The sequence below is a fragment of the Schistocerca americana genome, chromosome 2 (genome assembly GCF_021461395.2).
Source record: "Schistocerca americana isolate TAMUIC-IGC-003095 chromosome 2, iqSchAmer2.1, whole genome shotgun sequence".
Lineage (NCBI taxonomy): Eukaryota > Metazoa > Arthropoda > Insecta > Orthoptera > Acrididae > Schistocerca > Schistocerca americana.
This window is the reverse complement of record NC_060120.1, coordinates 701319015-701342281: the sequence shown is the minus strand read 5'-3', so window position 1 is coordinate 701342281 and position 23267 is coordinate 701319015. Positions and strand designations below refer to the sequence as shown.

The 23267-nt window shown below is 43.0% G+C and overlaps 1 protein-coding gene across 1 annotated transcript in view; it reads left to right on the top strand.

Moving 5' to 3' along the window:
* Positions 1 to 23267, top strand: part of LOC124594354 (RIB43A-like with coiled-coils protein 2) — a 135610-nt gene that overhangs the window by 5533 nt on the left and 106810 nt on the right. Inside the window, exon 2 of the mRNA XM_047132722.1 lies at positions 3397 to 3537. Coding sequence (XP_046988678.1) covers positions 3397 to 3537 — 141 coding nt within the window. The remainder of the gene's footprint in view (positions 1 to 3396; positions 3538 to 23267) is intronic.

The window sequence follows — 23267 nt, the reverse complement described above, 5'->3', positions numbered from 1 at the left end:
CATTAGGTTTGTGACATGTTAATGCTGGTGGCTGTGTTCTGTCTTCGAAGTCACCGTGATGTTATCTGCCAAACTGGGGAATTGAACGGTATATTGATAATTTTTACTTATGGACCGTCTGACAGCAACTGAATAAAACACAATTTTAGTGCCATACGCGTTTCGCCTTTATTTTCCCATACGCGTTTCGCCTTTATTTTCTGCAAGATGGTGTGGGGAAGAGTTTTCTTGTTTTATGGTATCATTTCCTTTATTAAGTGTAGTAGGGAGCCTGTGCTGATGTGTGTTTGTTCATTTATCACATGTTTGTTTTCTGCTATGGCTTTCTGGATGTGGAAGTTTTCCTGCGTTTGTGTAAGATGTTTGTCATGGTTGCTTATTCTCATTATTTTCATTTCTTGTTCCATGTTTGTAGGATGATGGTTATGGTGTTTTAAATGCTCTGCAAATGTGGAATGGTTTGTTTCATACTTCCAACATCTAATATGTTCTTTGTATCGTGTTTCAAAATTCCTGCATGTCATGCCTATGTACACTGCATCACAACTTTGCCCTTCAAGTTTATATATTCCTGATTGTTGGAATTTGTCCCTCTTGCTAGCTGGCTGGCTTAGTTGTGATTGGGTAATTGTGATTGGGTAATTGAAGATGGCATGTTGTCTGTGCTGCCCTGACATACCTCAAGGCTGAGGGTGGTCAGCTGATGCTCTGGTGGGTACGTTCTCCAGGTCTCTCACCAACTGAAAACATCTGCTAATGGGTCGCCGTGAGACTACTACGTCACCATGTGCCAGCCACTAAGATGAATGTAAACTGACATACACCTGAAACACCAATCAATGACATGCCCATAACTTCCATCCAAATTCTGTTCGGTTCGACTGGATGACCAGCCTGGTTGCAGCTGGTGCTGGTGTCATTGCCAGTGCTGGCAGCTATATATACTACAGTTCGCCCCCAGATCAATTACTAATTTGATAACATATACCTCCTACCATACTGTACAAGCATAATAAGCAAATTCAAGTTTCTTGCTAACTTCCTATGATCCAATTAAAATTACTTGATAGTTGACGTGACACTTGCCACTGAAGTATTGCCATGTCGGCTGCCGCTCGGTTATAGGCGACGCACAGACAAGGCGGGTTACATCGCGGGTACTGTTAAGAGCCCTGTACATGTCCAGTATTTATTGACAGTACTGGTTCTTCATGTCTTCAATATATTGAAGCGACTCCACCCAGTCAATTATATTGTCAATACTGTTAGTTGGCAACGCTATCTTACAAGCTTAAGATGTCGAACACCAAAAAATAAAGCAGTTACCGCAATTATTTTAGCAATATCTGTAAAAACAACGAAAAGAGAAAATAGGTCCGAGAATGGCTGAAAAAAGGAACGACTTCTCGTGTTTTAATTCACTGAATAATATCATAACCACAGAAACAGCAGACTCCGTGAAGTATTTTCGTATATATCGTGCATCTTACCACAAGTTATTAATGTTGATGCGTCACAAAATACAGAAGCAGAACTCTTTAATCCGAGAGGCATTCGCAATGAACGAGAGACCGGGTGTAACTGAGATTTCTGGCAACAGGCAAGTCATTCCAGTGCTTGACGTTTAGCCCTGTGGTATCAACAAACACAGTTAACAAAACTGTTATTGAACCCTCGGAGTGAATTATATCTGACGTACAATGATATATTCAGGTATATGACACGGTGACCAAACAGCGAGTCATTGGTCCCATCGGATGAGGGAAGGATGGGGAAAGAAATCGACCGTTCCCTTTCAAAGGAACCATCGCTGAATTTGCCTGAAGCGATTTAGGGAAATCACAGAAAACCTTACTCTGGATGGCCGGACGCAGGGCTGAACCGTCGTTCTCGCGAATGTGACTCAGAGCGCTAACCACTGCGCCACGTCGCTCAGTACCTTTGCCAGTGTGGAGTACCATACTTTCTCCTTTGCCGTCACTCCGACCTTTCATAACAGTATGACCCGCACTCACCCATTTTTCATCGCTCCAAACAATGTCCCCGAAATTACTGTCTTTTTATTTGTGCCCTTTCTTTCGGTCAACATTTTACGGGCTGAAATAATTTCCTATTTTAAACCGAAACTCTGCAGAACGGACGATTTGCTGCATCAGAAAGTTTGCCCTCACGCAATGTTCTAAGTTAGCATATGTACACCGATATCTGTTGTGATAATAATTATATATATGACGCCGAATCGCTTCTTGTGCGAAAGGATCCAGATTTGTTACGCGTTTCTGAATAGTCGTCTTCTTGCCCGGCGTATGAAGAAAAAAGGGCCCTGCTTCACTTCATTTCTTCTTGTAGTTTTTTTGACCCGTACAAAGTACGGTCGATTCATTAATCTTAACCGCGGCTGCGATATGAGTGACTATTTTGGAAACTCATAAAACAGACAGGTCTCCCCATTTTCCGCCTTCCTCTCAAAATATTCCCACACAATGCGCACGAGTTGTCGCGATTGTCCTTGAAATGCCATTCTTTGCCCGCTTACTTTCCTGGATTGGAGTGGATTGTTTGGGGGAAGAGACCAAACAGCGAGGTCATCGGTCTCATCGGATTAGGGAAAGACTGGGAAGGAAGTCGGCCGTGCCCTTTCAAAGGAACCATCCCGGCATTTGCCTGGAGCGATTTAGGGAAATCACGGAAAACCTAAATCATGATGGCCGAGCGCGGGATTGAACCGTCGTCCTCCCGAATGCGAGTCCAGTCTGCTAACCACTGCGCCATCTCGCTCGGTGCTTTCTTTCCTGATCTGTTTGCATCCCGAATCTCGGTTCTGTCCCTTCTCTTTCGCATTTCGTCAGATACGACAGCCACGCCAAAAACAGCACATCCACAACGATGGTAACGAAATACGCACGTTTCTTACCACTAGCCATACAATGGAAGTGGACTTGACCGTTTGTTGTGTCCGTTTGGCAACGGCAGGCAGTTCAGGCGTAACGCTGAGCGCTCTGGTTGGAGGAAAACCACCTCCAGTTGGTTCAAATGGCTCTGAGCACTATGGGACTTAACATCTGAGGTCATCCGTCCCCTAGAACTTAGAACTATTTAAACCTAACTAACCTAAGGACATCACACACATCCATGCCCGAGGCAGGATTGGAACCCGCGACCGTAGTGGTCGCGCGGTTCCAGACTGGAGAGCCTAGAACCGCTCGGCCACACCGGCCGGCCCACCTCCAGTGTGTGAAGTGTCAGCTGTCAAGTAATTTTAATTAGATTATAGTGTTGCTAATTTTAATACCCAGAAGCGTTCTCGGTTTTTCCTACGAAGGGAAATCCTTTCGATTTCTTCACAAGGCACTTGTGAAGAAGAGAGTCCTGATTGTTTTGGTATGGTGCCACCAGATTGATGAGGAGGCTTTGGAGAAGCAACTGGCTGAGATGAAGGAGCGCAGAGAGGCAGAGAAGAGGGAGAAGGAGGCGTTCGAGCGTCAGTGCCTCCACCATGCCCAGGTTGGAATGCTCATCGAGAGGAACATCGAAAGGGTAAGTACCACGGCAGAGTCCTCGTTTTACTGGCTTGCTGCCACATCTGGCATAGACCAAGACAATATTCTTTTTAAATTTTTTGCAGCTGTGTTTACATTAGTCACCCACCAGCTTACTACAGTTGGAGATACAAACGATGGCGGTCGAGTTTAGGCTCGTTCTGCGTGCCCATATCACGCATTCTTCAACAGCAAATGAGCGTTAAGTAATCTCCGGAGCGTTCTTTTGTGAATTTCGTACCCAGCATTAAACGTGATCGTAGCGAATCATATGGCCAATTTTTATTCCATTTGTTGCGAGTTGGCATGGCTGATGGTGGTAGTAAGCGGAAAATTTACACAAGCAAGTGAGAAACATGATTTGAAGAAAACGCGCTTACATCAAGCGTATACGCGTACCGCAGCTGTCACTTGGAAACGGCAACAATGCAATCCCCATCCGTTTCTCGACCTGCGCGGGCCGCCATCGTTCGTGAATCGGACTATAGAGGCTACAACAGATCGTGCAAGACATGGTTCCAGCTACTATAATACTCTGTTCACAGTTACTGTAGCACTGAGCTACGTCAGTAGCAGGCTAATGTTGACACGGTAAGCGCGGCACACATTCAGCCAACCCCACGAGGCGTGTAGCCACAGCAAACGCACAGTTGCCTTTCCTTTACCGTTGAAATGTGTTAGAGATGTTGCTTTATTAGTTGTTACTTTCGTTGGTTGTGTGATAATAACAAATTAATTATAAACTTAGCGACCTGTTCTTACAACGAACCAAACGGGCGACGCGCGACTGGAGTATCACGGAACAGCAATTAACTCGTGTCAGAAATCTCTTATAGAGATCGAGTTTGAAGCAAATGGAAGTATGATTTTTTCTTAAGATTTTGTATACATAATGTGTCCATCTACTTTCAATAACAAAAAGGTTTTTCTCTGGTCGAAAATTCGGTAATGTCATCAGGAAAAATATTTTCGCAAACTTTCCATATATGCTCTTGTTGCTGTAAATAAAACCAAAATGAAGACATAGCGAAGCTCCTTCAGAACACCTAGCTTGCAGTTCCATCATTGTACATTGAATAGTTCGTAAGATCACCGGTGGTAGATGGTGATTATGCGCAAATGTGCTACAGCACACTGTAAATATCGCACTAAAACTATTTCGTTTCTCTTCGCATACAAGCCGAAAGTCGCACTAACAGTACGTTATTTCTCTCTGAATGCGAGCCAGTGCAGTAAAATCACATTAGTTCTCTATGAATGCAGGCTGGTATGCAAATAGAATGAATGAAAAAATTGTTTCGCAGCGTTCTTTCCGTGATAACTGGATACCATTGGCGAAAGTTGTTCCCACGCTACAAACAACTCGAAGAAGGAACGCAGCGGCGTGTTTTCGGCTCCGCATGCTATACAATATGACGTCATCCCTGCCGGCGACCGCCGCCTTAGCTGGCTAGTAACGTGCTTGTCTCCCATGCAGATGGCCCGTGGTCGCTTCACGGCCGAGTTCGAAATTTTCTCCGCTCGTGGACTGGGTGTTGTGTTGTCATCATCATTTCATCCTCATCAGCTACACGCGAGTCGCCCAATGTGGTGTCGACTGAAATAAGACTTGCACTTGGCGGACGAACTTCCCCGGATGGGGCCTCCCGGCCAACAATGCCATCCGCTCATTTCATTTTTTTTTATCTCTGCCGGCACTGAGGATGCTACGTTGCTCCCAATACCAGGAGAGTATTTTTCTTTTAACATTGCATGAAAGTACTGTGCGAGCGTGGACCATGAGGGTTATTAGAGGAGAAGCTGACATATTGCTGCCATAGCCCAGTGGGCAAGTGCACCAACTGGCAGTTTGTCAGGTGCAGCTTGATTCCCATTTCTACCATGAGGTTTTTTTTATTTTATTTTTTTCTTCCTCGCAGTGTTAAACTATTAAGTATATAATTCAAACCACTTGACTGCTACAGACATGCTCTCTACATTATGAGTCCGTCTTTGTTGTCATAGTGCTGCTCGCCTAATGCTGCTACCTCTGCTGAGAGACATCATCCCGGCCGCTTTGAAATACTTAGCATACTGTTTTAAGAAAACTGTTCAATGAAAAAAACTGATTTTTGCATGACTAGCAGTTTGAAATCTGCCCTCGATAAAAGACTGAATTTCCTTTCGTTATTCTTCATAGATACAGTGCTGCACTAAATTCTGTAAAGCACTGCACGAAATTTTAAAGAGTTTGCAGAGGTAAAAACGCATTGGGTAAAATTTGTGTATGGTTAATTTTAGCTCATACTTTGCTGTGTATAAAATGTTGATAAGATACCGAAATTTTATTTAAAATTAGAGGAGAACGATATTTGATTTCGTTCTCTAGTTATTGAGTTCTAGAGTATGTCCATTTGACAGTCATGCGCGGTGTGCCCAGTTCTGCCCATGCAAACTTGCAGGTGCTATGACATAATTATCATCCGATTTCAAGAATACTATTAGACCAAAAAAACGTATTTTTGCACTTCTTACAGTGTGATTTCCTGATTCGATAAGGGGCTGGATTTCTTTTCATTGCTCGCCATAGTTGCTGTACTGCATCAAATAAAGTAAAGCATTCCACAAAACTTTCAAAAGTCTGCAGAGGTAAAAACGCATCGCATACACCTTGCATATGGTTGATTTTAGCCTATACATTGATGTGTATGAAATATAGGTAAGATATCGAAATATTATTTAGAATTGAATGGAGAACGATATCGTATTTCGTTCTTGAGTTGTTGGTTCCTATATCTGGCGGACGGAGTTGTACGACGCACCCATTTCCTACACTGCACGCCGGGAATAATGTAGTCATAACAATGGTCATATTTCATAAACGGTTCAAGGTACCGAAACGAGGACTTTTGTAAATGACAGCACATAAAGAGGCACGTGAAACTTTTTTATTCACCAAGGTATGAAAGTAACTCATTCACAGCAGTGAGAGGTTCCATGGAGGCTGTAAACACATCACTAGCACATAAGTTCTCTAAAGATCAACGTGTCGAGAATGCGTGATTCTGGAGCAGTAGTTCAAGTCTGAGTCCCATAGCCTATTGTTCAAACAAACCAACTGCCAATTTCGTAGCTTCGGTTCGATTTCTTTTCTCCATTGTATTTGATTTCTCACAGTGTTAAGCAATTAATTATACAATTAATATATTCCATTAGTTATGACTACTACCCTTGTAAGTCAAGTGGCTGTAGGTCCCCACAGTTCAGTGCACTGGTAAAATTTTGCAGGTGCCGCCACAGAAGATGATGTGTGTGTTATGCGCGCTGAGTGGAAAGTTGCCTCCACTCCAACACATGCTCCCGTTGAAGTGTCAGTACTAAAGTAATTCTGAACAGTGCAGTGGTGTGCAGCAAAAACTGCTTTACTCGAAGGCTCGGCTAGTTTTGCCTTTCTTTCCTGATTGCTGTTGCAATATTTAGAATGACGACGAACAAAATGTTTCATGGCTTATTAACTACTGCTAACATTAATTTTAATCTTACGATTAGCAGTAAACTACACACTGCATTTGGATTAAATGCTCACTGACATTTGCAAATGTTCCGACGCCAAAAAGGAAACATAGGCCTGAAATTAACGTTGGCGTGTACAGCAACAGGCAAATGTTGTGCATCACAGTATTGTACACTATTTATCGTTCTAAGAATTCGTTACGGCTCGATTCCCAATGTACTTCAGCCGCAGCTCCTGACTGTGGAATCAGAAAGTGTATACATATTCCCTGAAGAATCTAGCTTGGCGCAGGTAGGAGTCCACAAAAGATGAATTGTGGTTCCCAAGCCAAATGGATAACATGTTCAGGAATGTTCATTCGCACTCCTCAGTGCTGCCGTCCACCTCGCGCCCGCTGCCAGAGAACATGCACATTAGCGATATTAAGATCCGCGATATAAAGTACGCTACGTATTGTACCGCAGATTCACTCGAAAACATTTATTAACGGGCTTAGATTAATTCTTTGCACTGTTACACTATTACATCAATGCAAATAAGAATCGCCAACCTCTCTCCGACTCCTCACTACTCCAAAGTAGTAATTAAAACCCCGTACCCATCGACTTACATTCAGAAAAACTCCAAGACCCGAAACGGGTAAAAGTTTATATACTGCCTCTAGCTGGCGCTTAGCCACTTCTGCTGATAATTTCTACAAAAACAAGACAAGAAATACTAGGTGTGCTAAAAAGTAATGCCTCTGAATTTTTAATGTGGAAGCTCTTTAAGTTTTTCTTAAAATAAAATGAACGTTATTAACATTATATGTCTTTATTCTTTGTTATCTACATATTTGTAGCCATCTGCCGCTAGGGAGCTCCGAACTGTGGCGCGTTACATGGCGGTGTGTAACGCAACTATGTTGGTGTGTGAGGAACAGTGTGTTGTAACCGAGTTTCGAATTCGAAGAGTTGTTCCAAACATGGAGCACCGTCTCCTTCAGCATGACAACAACAGACCACACACGTGTTCTGGTACATCTGCAACAATCCGACGCCTTGGGCTCACTATCATCCATCATCCTGTGTACAGTCCCGACTTGACTCCATCCGATATTCATCTGTTGCCAAAACTACATCTACATGAAATACTCTGCTAATCACACTTATGTGCCTGGCAGAGGGTTCATCGAACCACCTTCACAATAATTCTGTATTATTCTACTCTCAAACTGTGCACGAAAAAACGAACACCTATACCTTCCTGTGCGAGCCCTGATTTCCCTTATTTTATTATGATGATCGTTCCTCCCTATGCAGGACGGCGTCAACAAAATATTTTCGGTTTCGGAGAAGAAAGTTGGTGATTTAAATTTCGTCAGATTTTGCCACAGCGGAAAACGCCTTTGTTTTAATGGTGTCCATCCCAAGTCATGTATCATGTCTGTAACACTCTCACGCCTATTTCACGATAATACAGGGTGGAACAGAGGAAACGCATGTTTTTTGAACCGCTTGTACGCGGCGACGAGAGGGGGTATTGACCTTGAATCAGTGTTGGCAGACTGCCCATACAGTGCAGTTTCAGTCGCTATGGAGCATTGGAGCGTAAAGCATCGTGTGTTCGTTGTCGAGCAGTACTTTAGAAACAATCATTCTGTCGTCACAGTTCAACGTCTTTTCCCTCAAAATTTTAGAGTTGGACGTCGATGTGCAGTGCCTGATCGAAATACTGTACTCAGATGGGTTGCAGCGTTTAGAAGTACTGGATCTGTGATGAAAAAGAAACCACTTGGTCTTCCTCATTCAGTTCGTACTCCAGAAACTGTATACCGAGTGAGAACGGCAGTTCTTGCTAGTCCGAAACGATCGGCTAAACGACAGGCTGTAGCGCTGGGTGTGTCATGTCGTTCACTTCACCACATCTTACATGATGATCTTAAGTTTCACCCGTACAAGATCACGATCGTCCAGCAGCTTAGTGAAACGGATTATGTGCAGTGCAGAGAGTTTTGTCGCGTAACGGACGATTTTTTTTTTTTACAGAAGATGCAGATGCTACAGTCTTCGTGAGTGATGAAGCACATTTTAATGTAGACGGTTATGTGTATGTTCAAAATCGTCGGTATTGGGCGCCGGAGAGCCCACATGAATTACACCAAAGACCTCTCCACAGTTTAAAAGTAACAGTGTTGTGCTGCATTTCAAAGAAGAGGATTGTTGAACGCTATTTTTTTGAAGAGTTACTGTGACATCAGTGTTTCTTCATCCAGAACTTGAAAGGTGTCAGGTGAACATGAGAGAAATATGATTGGAGCAGGACGGTGCCACAGCTCACACGGCGAGAGCATCCATGGAAGTGGTTCGACAAATGTTCCCAGGACATGTTATTTCGATATATGGTGACATTTACTGACCCCCTCACTCACCCGATTTGTCGATATGCGACTCCTTTTTGTGGGGATGTTTAAAAACATAAGTCTACATGAACAAGCCTCGCACAGTCGATGACCTGAAGAATTTCATTTGTCGGGAAATTAAAACCGTACCGAATGAAATGTTGGAGAGATCCATGCGTAACTTTCGTGAGAGGATCCAAATTTGTACCCAGCAAGAAGGACGTCATCTCCAAGATATTATTTTTCGAACCTAGTTAAAGTATGTATATTTCAAAATTGCATTAAAAAATCTATCACTTAATGCTTGTTTTTATTATTTTTATCAAATCGTGTCCCAGTCATTCAATAGTGAAAAACATGCGTTTCCTCTGCTCCACCCTGTACAAAACATGCTGTACTTCTTTGAACTTTCTCAATGTAATCTGTTAATCCTATCTGGTAACTACCCCAGACCACGCAGCAGTACTCCTAAAGAGGATGGATAAGTGTAGTGTAGGCTGTCTCCTTACTAGATCTGTTACATTTACTAAGTGTTCTGCTAATAAAACGCAGTCTTTGGTTTGCTTTCCCCACAACATTTTCTTTGTGTTCTTTCCAATTTAAATTGTTCGTAATTGTAGTTCGTAAGTGTTTAGCTGAATTTACTGCTTTTACATTAGACTGATTTATTGTGTAACCGAAGTTTAACAGTTTCCTTTTAGCGCTTATGTGAATGACCTCACACTTTTCGTTATTTAGGGTCAACTGCCAATTTTCGCACCATTCAGATATCATTTCTAAATCATTTTGCAAGTTGTTTTGATCTTCTAACGAGTTTCCTAGGCACAAGAGCATCGTCTACAACCAACTTTCTCAAAAGCTTTAAAACTTGAAGAACACCTGCCAGGACTTCAATTTGCTAGTGATGAAGCGGTGAAGGCAGAGATGAGGTTGTAGCTTTGTTAACAATGTCAAATATTCTACAATGACAGTATCAACAAACTGATCCCTCATTGGAAGAAACGTATTCATTGCCAGTGTGATTATGTAGAGAAATAAATATGTAGATGTGAAGAATACAGATATAGAATGTTGATAACGTTTGTTTTATTTAAAAGAGTTTTGAGATAAAAAACTCAGAGACGTTACTTTTCAGCACGCCCTCATACTTGAAAGTCATCAAATTAATGTCACACAGAAACACCGCAGTTAACGGTTCCATGGAAATAATTGTAATTTATTTAGTTCAATTAAACCTCTACATCTCTGCCGCTTTTGTTAAAGGCCACCCCCAAGTTACTGGTGGATGCATGATCTGTGCATACTGGAAAACGGGCTTAGATTAATTCTTTGCACTGTTACACTATTACATCAATGCAAATAAGAATCGCCAACCTCTCTCCGACTCCTCACTACTCCAAAGTAAAACTGAAAAATGCGCAAAGCAAAATCCACACCAGCACACGGGATTAAACCTTTGAATGCTTGTAAGCTTTCTGTGCGGGAAGAGTTAACGCCTTAATTACATGCATCATCAACCCCCGACCTTAGAAACTACCAGTAAAACCCACCGCCGAATCTTTAAAGAACTGAACCCTCATGCATAAAACAGTTTCAAGGGTCTGATTACTGAGTTAATACCTGATGTTGAGCATGTAAATGAGTAAAAGTTTAGAAAAAGTTTGATGTTATTGATAATGTTTGTTGCAAGTCACTAAGTGCTCTCCTTCTCAAGTGCTGGAGAACATAGTCCAGGTAATTTGTGAGCCACGTGTTACTCTGCCTGAAGACATCTACACGGTTTATAACTGTAAGAAGTGTCATAATGTGTTAAACTTTTAAGTTAGATAGTACCTCTTATTGAGTAGATTATTACGTCATTTTAAATTTTTATAGCCAATAATTGTATGAAATATTTAAAAAAAATTTTTTTTTCTTCCTCCTGATCCGTTAGATTGACATCCTGCAACTGGGACTGTGCCCTGGGTTAGCCGATAATAGTTGAAGTTTAGGTCTGTTCTGCACACCTACGTCATGCATTGTCGGACTGCCAAGCAGTTAGCGTTTGATAATATTCTGAGCACTCTGCTGTAAATATTGTAACCAGTGCGAGCATTAAAAGCGATCATAGAGAGTTATTTACTGACTTTCTATTCCATTTGTTACGAGTTGTCATCGCTGATACTGGTTCTGAATAAATAAGTGAAATACATAATTTGGAGGATTCTCGCTTTCTTTAAGCTGAAGCACGTGTATGCACATATCGCAACTGTTGCTTGGAAGCGGCAGCAATGGAATCTCTGTCTGTGCCTCGACATGTGTGAACCACCATTCTTCATGAATCGGACTATAGTAATATTAGTAGACCCGTGTGAATAATTCACACACTGTCCTGATCAGTCAGCAATAGGTAATACAGTAATGGAGAAAAAAGTAAATGCAAATGGTATATTGTGAGCTACATCTTTCACATATTTACACAATTGTGCATAAGTATTGTCGGCGCTGGTCTGAAGTGGCCGAGCGGTTCTAGGCACTTCAGTCTCGAACCGTGCGACCGCTACAGTCGCAGGTTCGAATCCTGCCTCGGGCATGGATGTTTGTGATGTCCTTAGGTTAGGTAGGTTTAAGTATGAGGGTTGTTTTTTAAGTAAGGGCCGTTTTTATTTTTAAAAAAAGATACAAATACTTTTGTAAAAAAACTTTTATTTTCTGATTCTACACACTTTTACCTATTTTTCTGCATAGTTGCCTTGTTTATTTAAGCACTTGTCATACCGTACAACTAAGTTTTTAATTCCCTCTTCAAAGAATCCGGCCACCTGCTCCGACAGCCAAGAGTTCACGGCCGCCTTCACTTCATCGTCGTCATTGAAGCGCTGCCCACCAAGATGGTATTTCAGGTACCGGAAAAGATGAAAATCGCTAGGAGCAAGGTCGGGGCTGTATGGTGCATGGTCCAAAACTTCCCAGCCAAAAGAATCAATCAAATCCCAAGTCTTTTGAGAGGTGTGAGACCGAGCGTTATCATGCAGGAGCAAAAATCCTTTTGTCAGCATGCATCGCCTTTTGTTTTGAATTGCTCTGCGGAGCTTCTTTAGAGTTACACAGTAGGCATCTGAGTTGATTGTCGTTCCTCGTGGCATAAAGTCCACTAGCAAAACACCGCGCCGGTCCCAGAACACAGTTGTCATAATCTTGCGCTTTGACAGCGTCTGTTTGGCTTCGACCTTGACGGGTGAGATTGTGTATCGCCACTCCATCGATTGTCGCTTACTTTCGGGAGTGATATGGGATACCCATGTTTCATCTCCAGTGACAATTTGACTCAACATGTCATCCCCTTCTTCCTCGTAACGAATCAAAAAGTCCAATGAAGTGGCAAATTTCTTCCCTTTGTGGTCCTCTGTGAGGAGTCTGGGTACCCACCGAGAACACAGTTTCTTAAAGTTTAGGTTTTCAGACACAATTTTGTACAAAACCGATCTTGAAACTTGTGGAAGTTCCAAAGAAAGAGTGGAAATTGTGAATCTTCTGTCCTCACGAATCTTTGTTTCGACTGCAGCCACCAAATCATCAGTGATCACAGAGGGCTGGCATGAGCGTTCTTCGTCATGGTCGTTTTGACGGCCATTTTTAAACTCTCCAACCCATTGACGCACTTTATCTTCACTCATTGCATTCAAGCCATAAACTTCTGTTAACTGACAATGAATTTCTGCAGCTGATAGGCTTCTTGCGGCAAAAAAAACGTATCACTGACCGTATCTCACACGCGGCGGGCGATTCAATAATCGTAAACATTATAAAGTAGCACAGCGATGCGTACACGTCAGCTAGAGAACTGCAACTTGCATCAGTGTGAATGGGAAGGATGCCGGCAAGTGGCGAGGTAGCTTGTTGCGGCGTCCGCGCGAACTACGGGACTATACGCGCGAACGGCCCTTGCTTAAAAAATAACCCTCATAGTTCTAGGTTCTAGGGGACTGATGACCTCAGATGTTAAGTCCCATAGTGCTCAGAGCCATTTGATTGTCAGCATCAAGTACTGTTTGCAGTGTCACCATTATTTAGCTGCAACAGGCTCTGTTGGGTTTATTCTCTATTCAGTGTTGTAGTGCAGTATCAAAATCTATAATAAAGAATCCAGTATAAGTATTACAACTCCTGCAGGAGATTGGAAACTTCCTACCATATGATGTACCTGCCCATCTATTTTAAAAGGATATTGACCACTGCCAGTAATATCAACCGAGTTAAAGTGAACTGAAGCAAATGCCAGACCACTGTTAAATTTGATATTTTTTAGGTAGTTCTTAATATACACACATCAAAAAAAGTTTTGCATCAGCCCAGTTACCAGAACTCCTGAAGATAGATGTTAACTATGGATATTATATAATGGGCACAGCCCCTTTGATCAGCCCAAAGATGTAAGCAGCCATGCATGAGCAGCGCCTATTAGATGGAGGGGGTCCAACAGCCAATCAATTCCAGTCATTCCACCACTTTTGTACAGTTCGCCATTTTGCACTGACAGTCAAACCCTGCAAAAGTCGCCTACATATCGTCAAATACAGAAAGACACTTGCTCAATTACGCTGCTCTGCCACTGAGAACGGAAGCTTGAAATTAGAGCACAAAACCGATTTCCAATCATCGTGTACTGTGTCGATGTAGGAAACATACAATTCCTACCCTGCACCTTACAAACTCGCCCCTCTTGCATCATGCATATAGCTATCGACTGCCAGTCACTCGTACATATACCACGAAGACAGAAGCATAAGCACATACTCCTCACTGCACTAGATATTTCCCTCAAGGTCGGGTGGTCATCCACCACAGCCGACGGTCACAAGTCATCCACTCCTGATGCGTGACCAGGGGTCCCTCAGCTGACCGAACTCACTCTCAGAACTGTTGTACAAAGTCGAGGGTCGGTTCCCCTTGGCACAGATGTGTCACCGTTTCTGGTCCTGACCAGCTTTCTTGCTTGTTTTCTATGCCAATCTCCAGACTCTAGTATTTCAAGAACACATGTATTTTCACATTGTTTGCCATTACATTATACCATTTATGCAATACTTCTCGATATCAGGCACATAGTAATACCGCTTGCATAGCAGTATCACTCATAAATCTGAAGATACAGACTGGAAATTATATCTCTAGAAACCCGAAACCTTACCGAGGTGGAGCGTGGTGTAAACCACTCTGTAACTAGAAACTTATCCTGTTTGCAAAGACGTTTACATGAAAACTCGAAAAAAATACAGGAAACTGATACTTCCACTTGCGAATACCGATGCCAGTGATGTAACAGATTCCAAATCATCCCTATAATTTACAAAGTCAACTAAGGTGTTTCTCATGTCTAGAGAACCAGGAAACATGTCTTCCACCTGTCTTTCACCTGTTAGATGTGCACATCACAATCGATGTTCTCTCAACTAAATAAACACGGGAAACCTGAAAAAGCAGTCAATCAGATAATTTACATGAGAGAGAATAGTGGTCCAGTGCAAACACGTGTCCATATTGAATCTTCTCAAATTTCCATGCGATCATGAAATCTGTCCAACACATACTAAGTATTAGTTCGCTATTCGGCCGTCTAGAGGACGACACGGTTAAGTCAGCTACATTCCTGCGTCCCAATAGGCCTCTCCATTGGGATAGCCCCTACCGTTAGCCAGAAACGTGAATCATTCCTGCCGCAGGCCACCGCCGACGAGCCATGCACCCCTAGACGGAATTATCCTAGGAAACCAGTGAAATACATATTTGATTGCTATACTTACAATTAAATGATACGATCATGGTCTCAATTGGACGATATTCGATAATGAGCGAAGTATCAGAAATACACCCTACTGACGGATATGGCCCTGGAAATAGAAATATTTGTACCATTCTTATGACATGACATACTTTTCCCTTTGCTATCACAGTATTCCACGTCAGATCCATACGTTCCTTACGACTGGACATAGTCATTTCCTTTGCACATGTCGGAACACACACACATACTTTATAAGCCTGATGTTCATGGCGTACCTATCATGCACTCCCTACTACTAAGTATAATACTTCGCCAATAACTGATTGCTGGCGATACCAAATAATACTGAGAGAAAATTAGCGGTGGATGGACATGTCTCATAAGTTTTTCTTGCTAGTGGCACCACTGTGTCTTAGAAAGAGAGGCGTAATCATCTTACAAACCGCCAGATGTTAAAAAAAAACACGATTGCAACGACCATATTACTATCACAATCGGTCTTGGTTCTACAGGTGCACACAAGTATCCATATTAAAAGCTATACTGGCTTTATAAATCGTTGTATGTCATGACCCCCAAATGAAGTGGCTTTTCCAGACAAATACCGCAACACTGAATATAGACAGTGATTGCCGGATTGTATATTATCAGACCAACAGTGCGTTTACACGACGGTGCAACCTTGTGATAAAATCACCGAATTTAGAAAGTGATTCGGCTAAGGAACATGGTTTGAAGCTGGTATTAGCAACTCCTCACACTGCTAGATATGTCTTCAGTATTTGTAACGCATTCTGTCTTGATGTCATATCAGAGATTTGGTCATATATCGACTGGGTTATAGGAGATGGTTGATTGAGAAGGATCACAAACAGTTGATGGTGTGCTGATTGAAGTCGTAAGAAATGTACATTAGCTTTTCAGATCTCCAGTGCTACGCTATCCGCTAGAAATGCTTCCTGGGATTTGGAATCAGGTCTCCCCATTCAAAAACATACCTGCGTTGGATACTATGGAGAAGCCCCTTAATGATTACAGCTGCTAGTGGATCATATTTCTGGCACTCCCATATCTCGAAACGAGTCACGTTTTTCGAACCTATCTGCTACAGTAAAATTTCAGATAGTCGCTAAGGCTCTTGCAACTGCTGCCATTTCTGCAGCTTTGTGCATGTAATCGTTCCAATTTAAGTCAGAACTGAGCAGAAATCGGAGAGAGCTGTATGTACCACCTTCAGCAACCCATGAAGAAATAGAGTGACCTGAGTCAGTGCGACAGGACTGTGTTTTGATCATTCAGTGGAAATGGGAACAAGTTGTCATAGGTCCGCCAACAGTGTACAGTGTGTACCTGCAGTAGACCCAAGTTAGCATTCGAGTGTCAATCTGCTGCGCATTACATCTGGAGTGATGTTGGGATGCAGATCCATAATATTCCACATCCGGGATAGGGTTTGAAGGTAGATCCACCCCACACCCAATGTACGGAGTGATGTTGGGATGCACATCCACAATATATCGCATCTGAGTTAGTATTCAAGTGTTGATCTGCTGCACACTTTATGTCCAGACCGATCCTCAGAGGCAGATCCATCACACATGGCACCTGGGATAGGGCTCACAGGTGGCAACCATATGTTTTGTCCAAACACGTGTTCTGTGTTCGAAGTTGGGTCCACCAGTGGGAGGACCGGGTCCTGGGAGCCATCTGTGACACATGCTTAGACACAGACATACAGAAAAAAGAGCACGTGCTCAGCAAATGTGGAATATGTGGGATGTAGGCATCTGGATGCATTCGAGTACAGTGGTATACTAAGGCTCCCTATCAGAAAAACAGCGCATTTGCGCTACGTGTTGGCAGCTGTACTACCTGTACTACATTTACTTGCAATTTTAGAACATAGAACGAGAGGTTATGTCATGATAGAACTGACATAAAATCGATAGAATTGCGAAAAGTGACAGGAAAATACGTATAAATTGAGGGAATATACACCAAAATGCAGAAATTAAGGAGGTACTTGCGTGTCTTCTGGTTGATGCAGAACAATTTGTGCATGGGAACAAGTATGCAACAAGAAGAGGAATCCGAGAAAACGTCGACATGCAAGCATATTGCTATGTACTTGATATCAAGAAGTATCGCATATGGTGTAATATTCTGGCAAACCATTTGAAAACACATGTGTTCTTGTAATCCCAGAGTCTGGAGATTGGTGTAGAAAGCAAACAAGCAAGCAGGTCAGGGCTAGAAACAGTAACACCTTAGTGCCGAGGGGAGCCGACCCCAACTATGTACAACAGTTCTGAGAGTGACTTCGGTGTGCTGAGTGCGCTCTGGTTACGCATCAGGAGCAGATGACTTGTGACTGTCGGCTGCGGTGGATGACTGCCCAACGTCATGGGAAAAATCTAGTGCAGTGAGGAGTATACCTACGGTGCATGTGCTGATGCTGTCTGTCTTCATGGTATATGTACAAGTGTCTGGCGGTCTATAGCTCTATGCATGTTGCAAAAGGGTCGATTTTGTATGGCGCACCTCCATTCATTTGCAACACATCGTTTGTGCTGGGACGTAGCAGCTCCTACATAGTGACGAGAATGTTTACCATTTCTGAGACGTATGTTGAAAGCAGGAAGGGTAACACATGGTGGATGGGGTGCCTCGTTAGGACCATCTGGAAGAATGCAATCGGTGTTATTCTGGGCTATTTTCATAAACAGCTCCTGTTAGGAGAAGAATTTCCATACAGACAAGCTGTGACATCACGAAAGTTCCTGCGAAAGTGACCATTTACTATTTCTGCAGCACTTTACTATTTATAACATTGATTATAACATTGAGATCCTTTTAACTATGCGGGTGGGACATTATGAAGACATCTCTTGCTTGACGCTGGACTTGCAGGTAGACGTCAGTCACAGTAAACACATGTGCAGCCGGAGGCATCTCACATGTTCCGTTAGGATCGCTAGGAACAATGCACTCTGTTCTATTTTGGGATGCATTGCAACATATTTCGCTAGTGCGACCTGTGATGTCAGTATAGCATTGAGAACCTTTTAGCTATGTCTGCGAGGGTGAGTCGATCTGCAATTAGGTCTTCGCTGGACTGCAGGTAGAGAGGCATCACACCAGCAACAGTAAACACTTGCAAGTCCAAAGGGTGACTTGACTCATATTTACATAGGAATGTGACGTCAGTATGACACTCGAAGAGTTCGAGCTGTATACCCGAAAATAGGCACGACTTTTACCTACTGACTGTATGCGGTAGCGACATTAGAGCAATAGCTCACGTACCTGTATTCACCCCTGCATTCGTCTGTCTGGCGGTGGCTTGTGGTGGCATGCAGGTAGAGAGGCATATAAAATTAATTGTTGGTAAGGCGGGTACCAGGTTGAGATTCATTGGGAGAGTGCTTAGAAAATGTAGTCCATCAACAAAGGATGTGGCTTACAAAACTCTCGTTCGACCTATACTTGAGTATTGCTCATCAGTGTGGGATCCGTACCAGATCGGTTTGACGGAGGAGATAGAGAAGATCCAAAGAAGAGCGGCGCGTTTCGTCACAGGGTTTTTTGGTAACCGTGATAGCGTTACGGAGATGTTTAATAAACTCAAGTGGCAGACTCTGCAAGAGAGGCGCTCTGCATCGCGGTGTAGATTGCTCGCCAGGTTTCGAGAGGGTGCGTTTCTGGATGAGGTATCGAATATATTGCTTCCCCCTACTTATACCTCCCGAGGAGATCACGAATGTAAAATTAGACAGATTAGAGCGCGCACGGAGGCTTTCAGACAGTCGTTCTTCCCGCGAACCATACGCGACTGGAACAGGAAAGGGAGGTAATGACAGTGGCACGTAAAATGCCCTCCGCCACACACCTTTGGGTGGCTTGCGGAGTATAAATGTAGATGTAGATGTAGATGTAGATGTAGGCATCAGCACATGTGCAGTTTGGAGCCTATGATACATTGCGGTTGATGATAGTTCGAAAGCGTTTTTTACGTGCAATGAGTGTTTGTGCATTGCATTATTTTCGGCTGTTTAAACACTGTGAGCATGTTTGCAGAGCCTTTACATGCATTATTTTTTTACAATTTACGAGTTGTTTGCGTGTCTGTACATCAGCGTACTGCATTATTTCGGCGATCTACGGGTAGTTTGCAGCTCTGTAGCATGTAGTTTGCAGCTCTGTAGCGTGTTCAATGCATTATTTTGGTAATTTACGAGTTGTTTGCATGTCTTTACATCAGTGTACTGCATTATTTCGATAATTGATGAGTAGTTTGCAGGTAGGTAGGCTATGTAGCGTGACTCCAAGCGCTTCAGAGTGAGTGCTTTGCATCAGTGTAATAAATGAACTATGTGAAATCCATCCCTAAATAAATTGCTCCAAAATAAAGTACACTCCTTCCTCTCTCCAACAGCCCAGCACAGGCTGAGTCCTTTCCCCACCAATTCCTAGGATTTTCTCTGCCTTGTGATGACGGGGTGTTGTGTGATGTCCTTAGGTTAGTTAGGTTTAAGTAGTTCTAAGTTCTAGGGGACTGATGACCATAGATGTTAAGTCCCATAGTGCTCAGAGCCATTTGAGCCAATTCCTAGGAAGAGGTGGCGTTCGGACAGCTTAGGTTAGTGGAGGAAGCCCAAGTGACCATTTTTCCCACCATTTTGTTAGGTTAGTGGAGATAGCCCAAGTGACCTTTCTCCGGCCAAAATTTGAACTTCCCGCCATTTTCTAGGGGAGACGACGGGGGAGGGGGAGAGGGGAGGGGTGGGTGTTAGGTTATTGGAGGTAGCCCAACTGACCTATTTTCCTGCCAATACTTGAACTTTCCGCCATGATGTCATTGTGACGTTGCCATCTTGGATCCGCCATCTTGAACAAATTTGGCAATAATGGAGAGTGGGGCCATATGAAGGTTGCCCTATTACTAACGAAATCTTGAAAATGATGTCTCGGTCATTAATTTTGATAAGGTAATACAATGTAAGCTTTCACGGCCGGTATTGTCTTCACTTCCGGGCTGATAGGCCGTGGTCGAAGTATAAAACTCTCTCCTGACGTTTCGTCTCCGACTGCAGGAGACATCCTCGGAGGTAAAGCGGCGAACTGCCTGATAAGGTAATACGAGAGATATGGCACATTGAAAAAAAACACCGTTTAGAAATAATATAGATGTAGGTATCAATCCCAAAATACAGAATCTACCCCGGAGGGCTGATGACTAGCCTCGTACCATTGTGAGACTCCCAGCTGATTCGTTCTTTTCACGAGCTCCATATTGCTCCATGAAATTGTTTCAAAGTTCAGTCCTTTCTGCCAATCACCTTCCGGAGCCAAATGCAGGCATTTCAGTTGGCCATTTGCTGCTTTCACTTGTAGTACTACTATTTAAAGGACTGCTTCCTGGCAGGACTTTCAAAAAATTTTTTGAACAGGTGTTGGAAGACACCTGCATTTGTGAGGAAGTCATCAACCCTTAAGTCAGCCACGAAGTACTCGACTATAACCCACTTACACCGATTATGGTAAAATTAGCCCATCGACTGCAAGCAGAGTGGAAGCGCCCATCCCATTGACGCCAGTCGCTTGATCTGGCGTCCACAACAGCGAGCAAGATGAGCACACAAGCCTGGACGGGCAATGGCATTTTATGATTTTACTGACGGCATGCGACACGGACCAGCATCCTGATAGCTAGTTACACGTTCCACAGACCATGTGAACGGTTCTTTTATCGAAATGATGTGAGACTAGTTGTTTTCGAGATATGTATACATGATTAGTGTTAACATTGATGAACGCATTATTTTGTCATCCTGTTCATACAACTACACTTAAAAACAAGGCTTTTCTTCCTTTTCTTAGAGGCTATGGGCTTTTAAGTAGAAATTCGTCCATGGAATAGCAGTTGTCCACGGGAAATCATTTTGGGCCACATTTAAAACATGATTTGCCACCTGTCAGACATCTTACTTTATCAGACAAATGAAAAAAAAAATGTTTGTTTCTGTATATTGAACTCCTTTCTGACAGCTTTCATAGTCGGTAATAAATTTCTCGACTAGTGTTGTAGTCATGGACATCTGGTCTTCTCAAATTATGATGGATTATTTATGACCAATTTTACTAGCGAATATACACACATCAAAAAGTTTTGCATCACCCCAGTTCCCAGAACTTTTGAAGATAGACGTTGACTGTGGGTATTGTATCACAGTAATACAAGTAATGCAGCGATACTGTGTCTGCAGAGGAGAGCGCTAAAAACAAAAGAGACAGATGTATATAGGTAATCATTACACATATACTTTAATTGCAAACTTCACTTTAGGATAAACAACACTGCGTGATAAGAAAGTGAACCTTCCAGAAGGAAAGGAGGGAACGAATTCATTAACGTTAACAATAATCGTGTATACAAACCCTCTAAACTGATTCTTTCCACATCATTAAAAAAAAAAAATCGTTCAGATGAACTATGGAACATGTAACTAACTAACAAACTGGTTCAATCGGTATGTGGTTTCATTTAAATGATTACAAAATCAGGTCAAATTTACAAAGAACTTGATGTACGGGCCTGGTTATCAGTGTGACGTTGCAACCCTTCTGGCGTGGATGAATGCACTGATTCAATTGGAAAGGGTGTCATAAGGCCATTGTACGCTCTCCTGAGGCAAGATGGCCTATAACTGTTGTAAATGGTCCTTGATATCCTCGTCACTGGCACTGAGATGGAATTGTGTCCAAGCACGTCCCAGCCACGTTCTATAGGGGACAGATCTGGGGATCTTGCTGGCCATGGGGGGTACCTCAATATAATGCAAATAGTTCATAGAGACCTTTATCATTCTTGCACGACCACTGTGCCGTTGAAAAATACCACCACGAAAATATCACGTGAGAGGTAACACACGTGCACGCAGGAGGTCCGTGACATACCATTGTTCCGTCGGTGTCCTTCATCACTACCAGCGGTGACCGGAAGTCATACACCATGACACCAGGACTAACACCACTGTGCCTCTCCAAAACATTGGAAGAATGGGACCTCTTCCCAGGTCGCCTCCATACTCGCCGACGATGGTCATCCAGAGTGGGGCAGAACTGAGGTTCATCACTGAGCACAATGCGATGCCATTCTTAACCAGTCTATGCTTCCCAGCCATGGTACCACTCCAAACACAGTCGTTTGTGTTATGGTGTTAACGGAATGTGCATATGGCATGGTATTACCCTAGCTCGGCTGCTGCTAGTCTCTGATCAATGGTGCAGAAAGACACAGAATGTGACGGGAGTCCATTACTTGTTCACGGATGGCTAGCGAATATATGAAGGCGTTGCGGGGTGCTTGGTGCACAATTCAGTGATCCTTTCTTGTGGTGCTGAGGCTTGGCCGACCAGAAACATGCCTGCCCTGATGTTCCCATGCAGTCCAACATCTGGCCTCTGTAACATCCGACTGCCCCACAAATCCGAATATTGCGCGATTCGAGCGGCTGGCCAAATGAGATCCCTTTCAAAATTCTGTCAGGTACTGATAATGCTGTCTCATACTTTTGCGCGATCTAACCATGTGCTTCACAGTGCTTACTCAACATCTGACGTTATTCACGGTCCTTATGTTCTCTATCGGGCCTTGAAACAACAGTAAACACGAACAACACTTCTGCACTCTGGTGGTCATTCTACCTGTCTTACCCGCCGATGCTACATACGTCCAAGCAGTTGCATTGACATCCGTCCATGTCTTCTAACTGCTCCTTCCCCTTTTTTGTCACGTAGTATATTTTTATGACTTCACTATTTCTGTTAAACCAATAATTAAATATGTTACATACAGCGTCAATCAGTTTATCTTTCACATTAAATCCATACATATTATAAAAATTGATGTGTGTGTGTGTGAGAGAGAGAGAGAGACTGTATGTGCGCGCGTGCGTGCGTGCGTGTGCGTGTGTGTGTGTGTGTGTGTGTGTGTGTGTGTGTGTGTGTGTGTGTGCGTTCCACATCTTCTAAGCCACTGAAGTGCTTCCAACCAAACTTGGTACACAGATTCTTTACTGTCAGGCAACA